At 35.7% G+C, this 16,070-nt stretch overlaps 1 protein-coding gene across 2 annotated transcripts in view; it reads right to left on the bottom strand.

Annotated features, from left to right (window-relative positions):
* Positions 1-5,463: 5,463 nt before the first annotated feature.
* The window catches only part of CCHR5.PART0H13orf42 (chromosome chr5.part0 C13orf42 homolog), a 109,734-nt gene continuing 99,127 nt past the window's right edge, over positions 5,464-16,070 (bottom strand). For both annotated transcript variants that reach the window (XM_044071682.1, XM_044071683.1), the window contains one exon: positions 5,464-10,606. In XM_044071682.1, the coding sequence (XP_043927617.1) occupies positions 10,362-10,606 (245 nt within the window). In that variant the 3' untranslated portion in view covers positions 5,464-10,361. The remainder of the gene's footprint in view (positions 10,607-16,070) is intronic.

Here is a 16,070-nt window from a genome sequence, read left to right as displayed (position 1 = left end):
ATCTCTAGGTATACCCTAACTTCTGCGGAACAATCAGTGCTAGAAAAAGGATTAACTTTCATTCCTGCTTTCAGATCAGACTTAAATGAATTTGTTATTGATTTGAAATGTTTTGGTCGTAACGTTACACTGAGGAGTATTTATGGAGATAAACAAGTACCAAATAAAGCTTTAAAGAAGCCCAGAACATTTGTACCTGTAAGCCATCCTGCAGTGGAGTTGTTCACCAGACTTTGCAGCAATGAGGTTGACAAATTGAGAATGGATCCCCATACAAAACATTTTAGGAATATTTCATCTGATGAGAAACAAGCCATAAGTAATTTACAAAGGAATAATAACATCACCTTGAAACCAGCAGATAAAGGGGGTGCCATAGTTGTTATGGATACTCTGTGGTATACAAAAAGAATGGAAATGATGTTGAAAGATCTTAAAACATACACAGAAGTGACACCTTCCAATCTGAATCAAGCTATGAACTGTGTCAGTTGTCATTTGAATGAGCTGATTTTACAAAGATACATCAGCATGGAATTATACAACTTTTTGAATATACCTAAACCTACCATACCAACAATCAATGGGCTTCCCAAAATACATAAGGATCTCATGAATCCGCCCTTACATCCCATAGTATCTGGGCAAGGGATGGATTACAGAGAATATGTCCCTATATGTTGAAAAAGAATTAAAGGAACTGTTGACATCTTATGATGCAGTACTGAGGGACACAGATGATTTTTTATAGAAATTGAATAGGACGATGAGAGGAATCAATAACCATCAAGACATCTTATTGACAACATTAGATGTCAATAATTTATTCACCACAATCCCTAATGACATTGGGATAGATTCAGTTAGACATATTCTATCAGAGAAGAAAACCCCGATAGAGACTCATGTTATTTGTGCTTTATTTGAACTGATATTTGAGAATAACTATTTTGTATATGGCAGAAAAATCTATCTACAAAAATGGGGGGTTGCCATGGGCACCCCTTGTGCCAATAGTTATTCGAACTTAGTCCTAGTAAATTGGAAGTTACAACATGTTCTCCACTCCAATAATCCATGGTACAAACATATCCTTTATTATGGACGTTTTGTTGATGATTTATTTATTTTATGGCAAGGGAAGATTGAACAATTTGAACAGTTCAAAATTTATCTTGATTCCACCACAACATTTTTAACTTTTACTACTAGCTATTCCAAAGAAAGAGTCAGTTTTCTTGATGTTAATATCATTCTTAATGGAACAGGGACTTTAGAAACTGACCTACATAGGAAAGAAACATGGAGGAATCATTACTTATTGAAAAGTAGTATGCACCCAAGGCATATTTCTAAGAACATCATGCATAATGAGGTTAAAAGAATCAACAAACGTTGCAGTCAGAAGGATACACAAGATAAAGAAGTTATGTTGTTACAGAAAAATTTAAAGGAGAAAGGTTATAAAGATCAAGATTTGAAACTCATCGAAGATAGTGAACGAAATAAAAATATGGTTGATAAAGATGGAATTAGATTATTATTAACTTACAGTTCTGATAATCGTCAGATTCAAGATGTGATAAAACAATTCTGGCCCGTATTAACTCAAGACCCACTATTGAAGGAAATAGTGGGAGATAGACTGAAATTTGGATAATAGTATGGCTTTCTAATAAATATGGTAATCTTAACAACTAAGACAAAGCTAATATGGGGCATTGAAATTCCAAGTTTGGGAATATTTCCTTATTCACCAAGCATGTGTGTCACTCTTAGTGAATGATGGAATAATATTTTGGAAAAGCTGCCACTTGGAGTTAAACTGTGTTTTAGAAATTACAGTTTGTTGCGATGACAGTCTATGCACAACTAGAAGATAATCTTTGTCTGGATCTGACTAATATTTCATCAAGAAAGAGCTATCTTGATTGGCTTTTCTTTTTCTAATTAGAATATAAAACAAATTAAACCTAAGTAAAAGAAGGAAGCGATATATCGTTCAGCCTAGTCATTGTTTTATTGGCTGAAAAGATGATTGTTGGTTATCATTGGCCGTGACCTTGCACCTACTTTGCATATCTACCATAGAGATCACTATTGTGACCAACATAGGCATGCAACCTAAACGTGAATTCCTATTGGCAACTCTAGATTAGAAAGAGATGCACTGTTGAACCGATATTGGTTGCTAGTATAGCGCATTTGCATATTAGTCATCAGTGCTACTGCAATCAAAATAAAGGCGGGATCCAACTATGAAAGCTTTTGATTGGTGTTACGAATTAAAAGAGACTTGGAAGGAAGGAACATCACTGATTATTTTCATTTTGCATGTTGCTATTGGCTAACTGATGGTTAAAGATTGGGTATAAAAGCAAGGTTGTCCCTACTCTAATTAGGATCTGATGAAGACCTAATCGAAAGCGCTTATCGTATGCAAGTATCCAGAGACTTTACATCATTTTAACCTCCATTCTGAATTTTATTTAATAAAATTTTTTAATGAAATTTGGATTAGTTTATTTGGACTACATCTTTTGGATATCTGTTTCCAGTCTGGGGATTTTACATTAGCTTTGGTGTCTTTTCTGCCTAGTTTTTGTGTTTATTCTATTGGATTGGCAGTTTCACCACAGCAGTTGGAAGACATTTTGTTTGTTCATCATGCTATTAAAGTTTCATTACATTAGTTGAAGGAGTTACCAATTATGGAACATTATTGTCACCAGTCAGGTAATGGGTATATTTAAAAACGTTGTGAAGATGGGCTTTGAACCCTTCAGCACTTATGTTTATTTTTAAAAACATATCAGTGTGAGCTATTTGATAAGTGACAATTTGAAGCTCCCATTGATGATGCCACCCAACCATCATAACAGGATACAGGATGTGAATTTCTGAGCATCATTGACTAATTTGCACTTATGTGGTAGAGTTTAGGCAGTTTATGGAGTTTTATAACATATATTTTTATAACATGTTAATATAATGCCCTAATCACATTAGTGATCACAGCACTATTTGTCAGATGAATCTGACAACAACAGTTTTGACTGGATCATTTGCAGTCAGTTGGATAGTGCTGCTGTTATAGATGGTATCCTGGCCCACATGATACTGCAATTGAAAATAATGAGCATATGTTTCAGTATTGACTGTGATAAGGGAGCATTTCACAGTTCAGCAAGTATAGGCAATGTAAGTTTAAAAGAAGATCTTAATTTTAATCCAGACTTGTGTAGATCAAAAACAGTTAATCTGCAATTTAAGTAGACTTGAACATTCTTACAGAAACAAATGCAACAATTTATAGTATGCTACTCAAATGTTAAACATTTATATCACTCTGATCCCCTAAAATAGATATAATTGTTTCAAAGAATACTGTCCTTAAAAGCTCTGGGGTATGTCCAAAAATGAAATTCCCTAGAAACTTGCCATTTACAAATGATGGTGTCACACCAACGTTTTAATGAATGTGATTTGGGCACTGTGGTAACTTTCAAATTTATTATGTAGCGTTGTCGCCTCACAGTAAGACACTGTCCGGTTTGATTCTCAGCTAGAGCGTCTTCTGCGTGGAGACATGCGTGAATGGGCGTACCTTCGTTGAAGGTTGGTGCATCAGGCCTGGCAAGCTGGTACGTAAAAATCAACTGCCAGTCATTAGCGGACCAGAGTTCCACTGTGGCGACCCCTAACCGGGAAAAGCCGAAAGACGCAAACCACTCAAGCAGTCAAGAATTTTGCAATGTTCCTGATTTTGCCTAATATACTTGCCCTGTCCCTTGTAAACATTTTTGATTTTTCTGGTGAATCATTGAGGACTACAACCAGTCAATAATGCCAGGTATTAGAGTTTCATATTTCACATCTTTCAGAAAATGCATGCTGATGGAAAATCACCTGTTCTATTAACTTTTTAAAGTGAATTAGAGTAATTTTTAAACTTATCCCTGATTTTGGACGTTTGTACCCCCATTATTTTGACTTTGTCCAAAATTCTTAAGCAAATAACTTCAGAGGTATGTTATGAATGCATCAGTAGACCCAGCAATGGACCTGTGACAATAGGAGGTACTGCCAGTCATGTCAGAAGTAGGGCAGTGGTTCTGTAACATACGCCAGCACAGCTAGCTGGAATTTTGCAAATAATTATATGTCATTTATATATCAAACTGATTTGTACAGATGCTGTGCTGAATATGTATTTGTGAGGTTTGCTTGTGTTAAGATGCATTAACAATGTTTCCTACTGGACAGAAAATAAAGGTACATGCATTATTGTAACACTTTAAATGTATACATTGTAACAGCATATACTGGAAGTGAAGAGGTTAATCTTAATTCACATGAATTTGCAAAATAATCTTTAATTAAATTCCTCTATGGTTTAAGCCATAAATAAGTTATTCCACAATTTTCAATGGAGCCAGAGACACAATGTCTGTGCTAGAGAATATGTTGTAGCTCCTGTAGGAAAAGTGGAATGGTTTTATGACTTCCAACAACTGTACCACATCTGAGCAATGCTCTATCTGTGTGTATTGTAACACATAGATGCTAAACACTGGTAGCTTCTAGTGATGGGGGATTGTGTTGGAAACAGAGTCAGATGACCAGATGTGTGTGATGCCATTATATTCAGAAGTAATGTTTAATATTAGAGGAGACTAAAGCCTCAGCAGCATTTTGTATTCTGAACTGGATCTGACAACAGGGACCACTCACACATCTTGCCTTGCTCTATTCAGTAAGTAGGAGCAGTAATTGTTTTAGTCAATCAAGACTAGATAGTGAGACTAGCTAAATATTATTTTTTTATAACTGTGTAAAACTTTCCATCTGTGTTATTTTTAATATTTCCTGTGGCTAAAACCCTGGTGTTTACTGTGAAAAGGTATTTAGTATTTTATTTTTCTTTTATTTATTATTAAATATATTTAAGCTTTTCATTGTGGCTGATCCATTTTAGAAAAATATTTAAGCTGTGAGAGTATTCGCATATATTTATTTTGTGACAGCTCTGGCAACTCCTGAAGCCTTGCTGTTTGGTCAACATTGCCATTTGCATTAATATTAACTTCACTCAGTATAATTGGATACCCTTTTAAGAGCCTTATAGTATCTGACTGGTGGGAGTGAAATTATAGTCTGGACAGAAGGTGGCATAGCTAGTGAATCAGTGCCAGCCTTTCCCAGTTGTGTGTGTATAAATTAAATCTCAAAGAGTGTATGTGTCAGCTATTGGGGCAGGGACATGAAGCACTGGTTTAACAGAGAGGGTGCTGGAGGACTTGGCTTGGACACTCGGTTGAGGACCTAACATTACAGCTGTACCAGTGGGGGGTCTTACTGGGGACCTGGAGGGAGATTGATAGAGAAATCCAGACACTGGACTGAGTGTGTTTTTTATCTGCTCTTAAGGGAAATTGTGTATCCATTTGTATTCCAAGTGAACATCCCGCTCCAGTGTCAGTGGTGAGGATTCAGGTTCCTTGATTACTGGCCCAGCATGGGGACATCACAGGACCAATCAATTGTGGCATTTGAGAAGTTCAAAAATATGCGCTGTGCAGAATATCATTTGTTTTATAACACTAAATGTGAAGAAGAATGAGACTGCTCAAAATTATATTTAATAAATAAATAACATGCCTGCATTTAATCTACATGTTCTTTTTATTATTATTTTAGGAAATGATGTGTCACAACTGTATTCCACATATTTTGTACCATTTGTTCTTTAATATTTTCTTTTTCTATTTTCTTCCTCTTCTCTTTTTCTGTGCAAGGGAAAATCACACTATATCTTACTGTAATCCAAACAGAGGATGACATTTACTCTAGCATATGAAAAAGTTCTCTTACTGTAACCATTTTCCTGATTAAGTATGGGAACTTTCTAAAATAAGCAACACACAGTTGTTAAGCTTTCTTCATGGAGAGTAGATAGATTTAAACATTTCCTTTAACTGATGCTCTAGCATTATTTCAGCAAACAAAATAACTTCCCATAAAGGTCTTTTTTAATTTTAAGCTAGATAAATGTGAATTACATAACTACAATGGTTTGTTTTACCCTCCTTCCTGGTTGACTAAATGGCAGGTATCCTCTACAGAAGCTTTCAGGAACCCTTATTGCTAGAGGGCAGCTCTATGAGGAATACTATTCTACTAGTGTCCAACATTAATATACAGTGACTCACCTTAAGAAAGGTAAAATATTATGCTATATCCTGAGTAGTACCTGTTAATTGAGAACATCACTTTTTATGATTCATTTTAGAGGTCTGCAGTTTTGGAAAGGTGTTTGTCTCAGAGATGTGGTCACATATGTTGCTTCATGTAGGAAATGGATACAATGCCAACTTAGGAAAAAAACTAAACTATTCATACTGTTTTCCTATAGTCACAAATATAAACAGATGTGCCATGAATATATTACATTATAGTGTACATTTTTATTTTCTTTATAACCCTCTTCTCAGTTGTTCTGGTTTCATATTCTGAAGCATCATGTAAAAAACTGCATTTAAATATATTTCACCAGTCCTGAAACTTTCAAGATCAAGCTGTCCCAAGTTATGCAATCAAGTCTTTGCCTGTTTATATCATGGAAACAAGATATAAGAAAGAAACTGCACCAGCAAGATTTCCAGTTAATTATTCAAATTATTTTTAAAGTCCACTGACTCCAAAATGATTAAAAATAGTTTTATATTTAAAATCAAAAGTTTGTTGTCAATTATTTAAAAAGGGAACTATGCAAAAGAGTTTATGAACATGTATACAGTGTATTAAAAGGTGTTGGAAAATACTCTGTACAAACATTTTGTCTTTTATAAAAATTTTAAAAGTTCCTATATTTTGTAGTTGATAAAAAAGTATGAATGTACTAGAAGAGAATGGCAAGTTTATGGTTGATAAAAGTATATGAATATACTTGAAAAGGATAACGAGTTTCTGGTTGATAAAATATATGAATGTACTAGAAGAGGATGGCAAGTTTGTGTTGATAAAATGTATGAATGTACTAGAAGAGGATGGCAAGTTTGTGTTGATAAAATGTATGAATGTACTAGAAGAGAATGGCAAGTTTATGGTTGATAAAAGTATATGAATATACTTGAAAAGGATAACGAGTTTCTGGTTGATAAAATATATGAATGTACTAGAAGAGGATGGCAAGTTTGTGTTGATAAAATGTATGAATGTACTAGAAGAGGATGGCAAGTTTGTGTTGATAAAATGTATGAATGTACTAGAAGAGGATGGCAAGTTTGTGTTCATAAAATATATGAATGTACTAGAAGAGGATGGCAAGTTTATGGTTGATAAAAGTATATGAATATACTTGAAAAGGATAACGAGTTTCTGGTTGATAAAATATATGAATGTACTAGAACAGGATGGCAAGTTTGTGTTGATAAAATGTATGAATGTACTAGAAGAGGATGGCAAGTTTGTGTTGATAAAATGTATGAATGTACTAGAAGAGGATGGCAAGTTTATGGTTGATAAAATATATGAATATACTTGAAAAGGATAACGAGTTTCTGGTTGATAAAATATATGAATGTACTAGAACAGGATGGCAAGTTTGTGTTGATAAAATATATGAATGTACTAGAAGAGGATGGCAAGTTTGTGTTGATAAAATATATGAATGTACTAGAAGAGGATGGCAAGTTTGTGTTGATAAAATGTATGAATGTACTAGAAGAGGATGGCAAGTTTGTGTTGATAAAATATATGAATGTACTAGAAGAGGATGGTGAGTTTGTGTTGATAAATTGTATGAATGTAGTAGAAGAGGATGGCAAGTTTGTGAGTGATAAAATGTATGAATACACTAGAATAGGATGGTGGGTTTGTGGTTGATAAAATGTATGAATCTACTAGAACAGGATGGCAAGTTTTTCGTTGATAAAATACATCAATGTACTAGAAGAGGATGGTGAGTTTGTGTTGATAAAATGTATGATCGTACTAGAAGAGGATGGTGAGAAAACACTTTAGCTTACTGTGAGGTGCTGTGGAAAATTACACTAAACTCCACAAGTGTCTTCCAGGCTTAAATGATATCATAGCCTTCGAATGATTTTAAACATGGCAGCTGCTAAATTCTAAACATGAGAAATGGAGGGTTACTTATATATTTTTATACTAGTATATACTTATAATATTTATTGTGTACATATGTATTTATGCATAGTTTTATTTGTAATATGAATATTTGTGATGAGCATGTGATAAAGATACATCCTGGCCATGTGTTTGGTTGAATCACATGACTGTTTTAAGAATGTAAATGTGATAGTTTTATTCATTCACACAAAGTCCAGACAATCGAAAAGAGAAGGTTAATAATTTTTTTTTCATCTCAGATCCTATAGCCTTTGTGATTCTGTTGTGAAAATGGACAATGCAGTGATTGATTAAGAATTAAGACAGAACAGGGTGTGATTTGCTTGGGGCTGTCCAATATTTAATAGTACTGCCATGAAATAAAACTGAGTAAACAATATGAGACACCAATATAGTAAGCCATAATTTTGAAATATCTTATTGTGATTGCACAGCTGACTAATGTTTCAGAGCTCTTTATTATCTCAAAAATGTAATTTCACAGAAGTGGCATCATTGTCAGATTCACCATTTTATGTCAGATTCACCATGTCAGATAGACTGGCCAGTGGGGTGAGGAGACTTTGATTCTTTAATCTTTGCTTTAAAATGAGTAAGAGAGATTAATTCTGATGAGAGGGCACAAACTGTATGTGTATGCTGGGGAGGATATTAGGGGAAACACTTCAAATCCTTATTACCTTATTTAGAAAAAAATCAGCAAGCCAAAATCGCAGCAAGGCATTCTGGTACCTATCTTAGATATGCTTACTGTCTGTTTTATCACTAGCTTTACATGCATTTTAATGCTCATGCCTTTCATAATACCAGGCACTGTCACACAGTTTACTGCCTATACGATGCCCAGTCTGCTAACAGTGATCATTTTGTAATAGGTGATTTCATGTAAGTTTTAATTGGCAGCCACCTGCATTTTCACTCATGCCCATTTCATCATAGGTATTTAGAATATGAATCACATAGGGCAGGGTGTAAAGGTGATATCATTCCATATAGCAATGTTAGTATCTCTAAAGGTTACCATCACGTTTTGGCACTGGACATGAATGCTGGAACAAATCAAAGCATTCACAGGTAGCAATCTAGTTTTGTAGATCACCATCTACAGTAATCTTTTCTTCAGCCCTTTAGAAAACAGTAACTACAAAAAGACATTAACAGAAAGTGGGAGTGTATGAATAATCTCTTTGAAAACCATCATAATTAATTCCGTCAAAAGATTTATCCATGGCTGAGAAAACAACCTGTAACCATTACCCTGCTATGTCCAATTCATGTTACTGAGGGTTTTGTTCTTAAGAATGTTTGTTTCTTTCATGATTTAAAAAAAAAATATTTCCTTGTACAGCAGTTATCTGAATGCAGAGTTGCATGACTGAATAACAATATTACACATTTTGAGAAGCATAAATGTACAGACTGAAATATTATTAATTTTCCCATTACTGCATTAGATTATTAGCATAACTATCTTCCATTTATGGTAAGCCAAGGCAGTATCCTTACTTTAGTAGAAATGTGCTTATCTCTTCTCGCAACTAACAAAGAGAGGTCTGTAAATATCTTCTTAGACGTTTTTTTGTATTTTCCAGAGTTTTTCTGGCAGTATCATTTGTACATCTGGCTCTGGAATATTGCTTTCTACTATCATAACAATAATACACTTCTCACCCAATGTCCTTTTCCAGCTGATAGTGAAATAATTTTTAGGAATCATGAAGCAAATGGTGATTGTTATCTAATATCACACTTACATATGCTACAGTTGGTTGAAACAGTTTGCTAACAGAAGAAAAATTACTGTGCATAATTTAATACCTGCCTTCATGGTAATGTTGCTGGAGGGTGGACAGAAGACGTTTGTAGTACATAACTGACTTGGTGCAATTTCCCATATTAATGTCATATATTGTTTAAGCCATAGCTCATAGAAAGTGACAAAAAACATGATATTCTACCCCACAAAGTCACTATGTGTCCTTTCAAAAAGGTGTTATATTTCAAGTATCTTTTGAAATGACATCATGCCACAAAATTCCATGGCACCTTTCTTTTCATTTTATACTGGCTATGTATTACTTTGGGTAAATGAGATATGTTGTACTCATATTTTAATGTTGCACAATTCTCACCATAGACTTATGGGTATGTCTATGGAGGTTACCATTTGTGTTTAGCATCAGTGGTATTCTTCAAACACTTGTGTCTCAAAAGATTTTTTTTTTACTTGGCTTAGGCTTGAATTTTATTGTGTTGAATGCACCTTCTACCACTTTCGGCAAATAAATTGGGTTTCTTTCTAGTCTCTTTATGCGAGGCACTGTCATTATGTCAACATTCCTGCAAGATTTGCTTTCAGTCTTTGATGACTTTGTTGAATCAATAGAGAGCCGGCGTGGAGAACGCAGAATCCAGTTTGAGTGAATAGTATGTTCAGCACTGCTTGTAGCAACTAAAAAAGAGAGAGAAATAAAATCATAATTCATTTTTAATGCAGTAGGACATGGCTGTTCACCTGCTTTGATATCAATTGTTAGAAGTCTAAAATAGCTTGGGAATTAATGACGACAGAGGTACCTTTTCGAAGCGTAGACTTCTTCTGAAAAGAAAATGAAGTGCAAAAGCCAGCCATTTATACATAATGTGGCTTTTTCACTGGTTATTAAAAGAGATTATGTAGAGTATTTATCTGCTTTAGCCAAGTAGATATCCAAATATTGTCACATTTCAGCCAGCAAACCTTCCACTTTCCTCCTGTTTTTTTTTTTTTTTATTTTATAAACTTTATATAACTTAGAAAATTTCAGTTCCTAATTTCAATTAAATTTTAGTTTCTTGCTCAGTGTATGAGATTTAATGCTTGGTTTATTAATTTCCCAGCATTTGAAACTTTTTCTTGTAATCCTTAATAAAATAATTTGCTTACTTCTTTATTTTTACTCTCCCAAAGAACACTAGAAATAGTTTAAGTCTTTGTTATACTTTCACTTTATTAAAGAGTCAGTAGAGTGGCACATATTTATCCAACAGATCATGTTCAAGATTCTGTTACCCACAATTACTTTGTTTCATATATCTGGACATTAGAAAGTGGTATCATTGATGGGACATGGCTTTGAATGCCAGTAAGTCTGAAGACTACATTCTATGTGACATATTTCATTTTTTGTTATATATGTCACAGACAGGAATACACCAACATTTATTTCTCTGTATGTAGCCTAGTCTTAGCAGTATCATTTTTATCACCAAGTTTTACCCACCAGTTGGATGACTAGATTTAAATGGCAACATAACATACCTTACAGCATTTTACCTTAGTAAGTAGTCTGCTTTCCTCAATAGGCCACCAGTGGACATATTTACACTTGTCTGGACCTCCCCACTCTCATTCCCAAATCTAGAATTCTTCATATAAATTAAAACATCTCTCTTTACTGAGACATAAGCACATCAGGGATGAAAATAAACTTACCTGCATAGTAAGCTAATTATATATCCTCCAAGGAAACCACTGCCACTCTCTTTAAACTGAAATGAGACTTTATGTCTGTCCTACTAGGTCTTAGTACAAGAGGCATTACGTAAGAAACAATGCCCAACAGGGTGTGTGTTCATTTGTAAATAATGCCCACCCAGGAGAGTTATGAGGCCTGACTTTCTTGGGAGTTCAGCTGCCAAGAAATGCCACCAATGTCATCTTGCTCGTTTTTCTCTCTCATCAGATATTCAATGCCTTAATTTATAATAATTTAAGATTCTTTGGTATTTCTTGTAAGGGGCAGGGGAGCAGGCAGTACATTTGTCCAATAAACTCACTATAAGATTATATTTGGTATTTGCACTCAGTTGCAATCTGTTTATTTAAGTTACAGCTAGTTCTCCTGACTTCTCAATATGATGACTGCAGAGTAATTCACTTTGCCTCCCCATACAATACTGGCTATTAGGAGGAGAAGGCTATGTAAATAAAAGCAACAGTGATATACCTGTGTAGGTTCAGAACCAAGCCACTTACCAGAAAATGCCATAGTGAAAAGGTACAGACCTGGTATTACTGGAACACAGGACAATATCCAATAGTGACAGATGAAGGGCCCTGCATACAGTAACAACCAGTAGAAAAGTAGCAGCCTGCCTGTGTATGGGGTGAAAGTATGGACAAAATGCTGAGAAACTTGCAAGGTAGCTTTCATATATAAAAAGTGTCATAGTAGTAATAGCCTATACAATCTGTGTGTTAGCTGTACACTTTTTTGTAGTTTATGTAATCTTGATGAGTGATTATTTGTTGGTTTTACAATTGTAAGAGAGGAGACCAGACCATTTATAGGTCCCTGGTTGCTTTAGAACCTCTAAGACTGTTGCTTAATATTGGCCAGTGTGCTCTTTTGAGCTTTTCCAGCCATTTTCTGTATTGTTATAAACTGCACACATTTGCAATGCATTGTGCTCTTTTGAAATAAGATGCCTACATGCTAAGCTGTAAGCTCCTGCTTTTTACCTAATCCACCAGATTTGGCTGCAGTATCAAGCCCTATAAGATATAAGATAAGTGATTTTCTCTATTATACTGCATTAGCTGTACTCTTTTTTGATTTTAGATAATTTTGCTAAGAAATTGTTTGCTAATTTTACTCAAGTGAGAGACAAGTGAGCAAGAAAATTTGTAGGCCTCAGATTGCTTTAGAACTTTTAAGAATGCAGTTTGCTGTTCAGCCAGTGCACTGTTTTGAGTTTTTCCATCTTTTTTCTGACGTGATATAAATTGCTGTATTTGCTACACTGTCTACAGTAGGGTGGCAATGTGCACTGTACACATACAGGTGACATGACTTACCTCAGTGTTCCTATCTCTACTTTCTCAGAGTTTGTAAAGCCAGTTTCTTACCAGTGGAATCTGTAAGATCCCATAGCTCGCTCTGACTATGCAATGGGTCGCACTGTGCTCATGGATTACTGCCGAGTCCTCCCAGCAGCCCATATCTGTTCTTAACTGCTTACAGTGCTGCAGTGTACTCATGGATTACTGCCAGGTCCTCCCAGCAGCCCATATCTGTTCTTAACTGCTTACAGTGCTGCAGTGTACTCATGGATTACTGCCAGGTCCTCCCAGCAGCCCATATCTGTTCTTCACTGCTTACAGTGCTGCAGTGTACTCATGGATTACTGCCAGGTCCTCCCAGCAGCCCATATCTGTTCTTCACTGCTTACAGTGCTGCAGGGTGCTCATGGATTTCTGTTGAGTCCTCCCAGTAGCCCTTTTGTGTTCCTCACTGCTTACAGTGCTGCAGTGTACTCATGGATTACTGCCAGGTCCTCCCAGCAGCCCATATCTGTTCTTAACTGCTTACAGTGCTGCAGTGTACTCATGGATTACTGCCAGGTCCTCCCAGCAGCCCATATCTGTTCTTCACTGCTTACAGTGCTGCAGTGTACTCATGGATTACTGCCAGGTCCTCCCAGCAGCCCATATCTGTTCTTCACTGCTTACAGTGCTGCAGGGTGCTCATGGATTTCTGTTGAGTCCTCCCAGTAGCCCATTTGTGTTCCTCACTGCTTACAGTGCTGCAGTTGCCATCTTAGCCAATGACTGACTTTAGTTTGCATAGAGTAGTGCTACCCTTGCCCTCTGCAAAAATCTATTCTACCTTACTTATTACTCTTACTAATAGTGTAGTCAGCGTATCCCTCCATAAATCACTAATCTGGTTACACATAGTTAATTCTGTGTTAGTCTGTGTATTTTTATATAAATTAACTCATTCAATTACATTCATCCATAAATGAACTCATCTAGTTACATATAGTTTATTCTGTGTGCTTCTCAGATATTTTTTCCAAGTCACTAGCCAAAAATGGAAGGTCAGCCTTCTTGTTTCCCTTCAGTTGCCAGTCTCCTAGCTCTGGGTATCCTAAAACAGTGTTGTACTGTATTATGCTCACAGATAACAAGTTTGTACTCAACAGAGAGTATTCATCTTTGAGGTACAAATATTTAATTAATCTGGAGCCTTCCCTTTCACATAGAATGGTAGTCAGCGAGGAGCACATATCCCAGCACAAGCCAAGCATACTCACATTTAACAATGCCTTATGCTGAGTTGTAAATAAATCTTTACCAAAGCATCCTAAAACTACAAAGATTACATCTCGGTGAGAATCCATCACCTCATCTTGTTCTTGCATACCTACAGCAATGAGTCATTAACAGTCAAATTGCTTCAAATCTATTACTCAAAACCATTGTAACAAAAATGTCTTAGTGATATGCGACTCTATAGTTAGGCATGCAGATTCTTTACTCACAAGACTGGACAAAGTTAGGGTAAGAGTGAGTTGTCTTTCATGTGTCAAGATCTCTGAAATCACACAAGCTCTAAATACCCTTTTCATTTGACAAATAAGTATTATGATATGCTTCTGTTACATGTAGGAGTAAATGATTTGAGGTGCAAAACCATGAGGGACATGCAGAAAAGTATATTAAAACTCTCCAAATGTGTCAAATGCAGGCAAGACAGTGGCCCTGAATGGATTCCTTCCTTCTACAAAAATGATGCATAGGAGCAAAGAAAATATAATTCAACAAGAAGTTAAACTATTGGCAACATTCCACACAAATCCAGTTTTTGTCAGCAAGGGATGAGATGTATGACAGTCCAGCTTGCTTCAGAAAGGATGGCCTGCACCTCTGGTTCCAAGGTTTCCAAATACTGGCCAAGGCCTTTCTTGCCCATATATTGCCTTTTTTAACCAGAGTTCAGCTAATAGACATTCCAACATAACAAACATATCAGATCTCAAACTGAATCACATTAAGATGGCTGTTCTTAACACCGAAACTGTCTACAGCAAACTGGCCAATCTTCCATGAAATATGAAATGACTCAGTGCAGATCACTGGGAAAATTGGAAGTGGCCTATTCCTAAGGTGAATTGAAATCTCTTTTGAAATGTATTAGAATAGTTGGGGACCAAGAGCCAAAGGCATTACATGTGAGTTATATAAGTATTTTGATGAGAGGAAAGTACAGATTTCACTCTGTGTTTTGGAAAAATTGTAAGCTGTCAGAAGTGGTAGGAGAAACAGAAGTAGATTTGATAGTACTACATTTGTTTGGAAAGGGTATAATAAGGACAATATTTAGAATTGGAGTCTTTTGGCATTTTGAAATACTATTCGAAGGTTGGTAACAAAAGTGTTGTAGGACAGGGTTGGTTCTTTGGTAATCGAGGTGATGGGATATGAGGTCTATAGGATGGTTTGGCATAAAATTGTTCAAAGCTTATTATTGTTGATAAGGGAAGTAGGACCTGAGATACAGACTCTGGGTGAGAGCATCTTATAGTAGGAGATGGGCAGAAAAATTTCAGCCATTTGTAAACAATACAATAAACATGGCCATTTTTGGCACTGGTATCTTTACAGGATGAAAATTCTGTCAATGAAACATAAAATGAGAGTTTTAGATCTTTGTGTGTATTGTACCTAGTCAGCCACTGTAGCTAGAGAGAACATGCATATAAGTTACTGAGCATGTGCAAGATCAGTTCCATTTTGTATAGTCAGTGAGTGCAGGCATGAATGGAGATACACATGCAAGTGTGCTCAAAGTAATGAGTTAGTCAGTTGGCTTAAGTATATGTTCCAGTTACAGCTCCTGATGTGTTCATGTACAATAAACAACTTGAACCCATCACAGTGACTCAGTGTCTCATTTGAATACAAGAGACATGCAACATGGTATCAGAATGGGAACTGAAGATGAAGTAGCTCACAAACTAGGAGGCACGTAGTTAAAACTAGAGGAAGATTCAGGAGCTAACTCGCAAACCGGTCAGTGGTTATTCAAAGGTACTTAAACTCATTTGAATGATTTTTCAGTGACCTAATAAGTGGCGAAGCATTCAAA

This window comes from Protopterus annectens, chromosome 5.part0, assembly GCF_019279795.1.
Source record: "Protopterus annectens isolate FY-2018-M chromosome 5.part0, PAN1.0, whole genome shotgun sequence".
NCBI classification, from domain to species: domain Eukaryota; kingdom Metazoa; phylum Chordata; order Ceratodontiformes; family Protopteridae; genus Protopterus; species Protopterus annectens.
The sequence above is the reverse complement of the archived record's forward strand: the minus strand, read 5'-3'. Positions and strand labels throughout refer to the sequence as shown.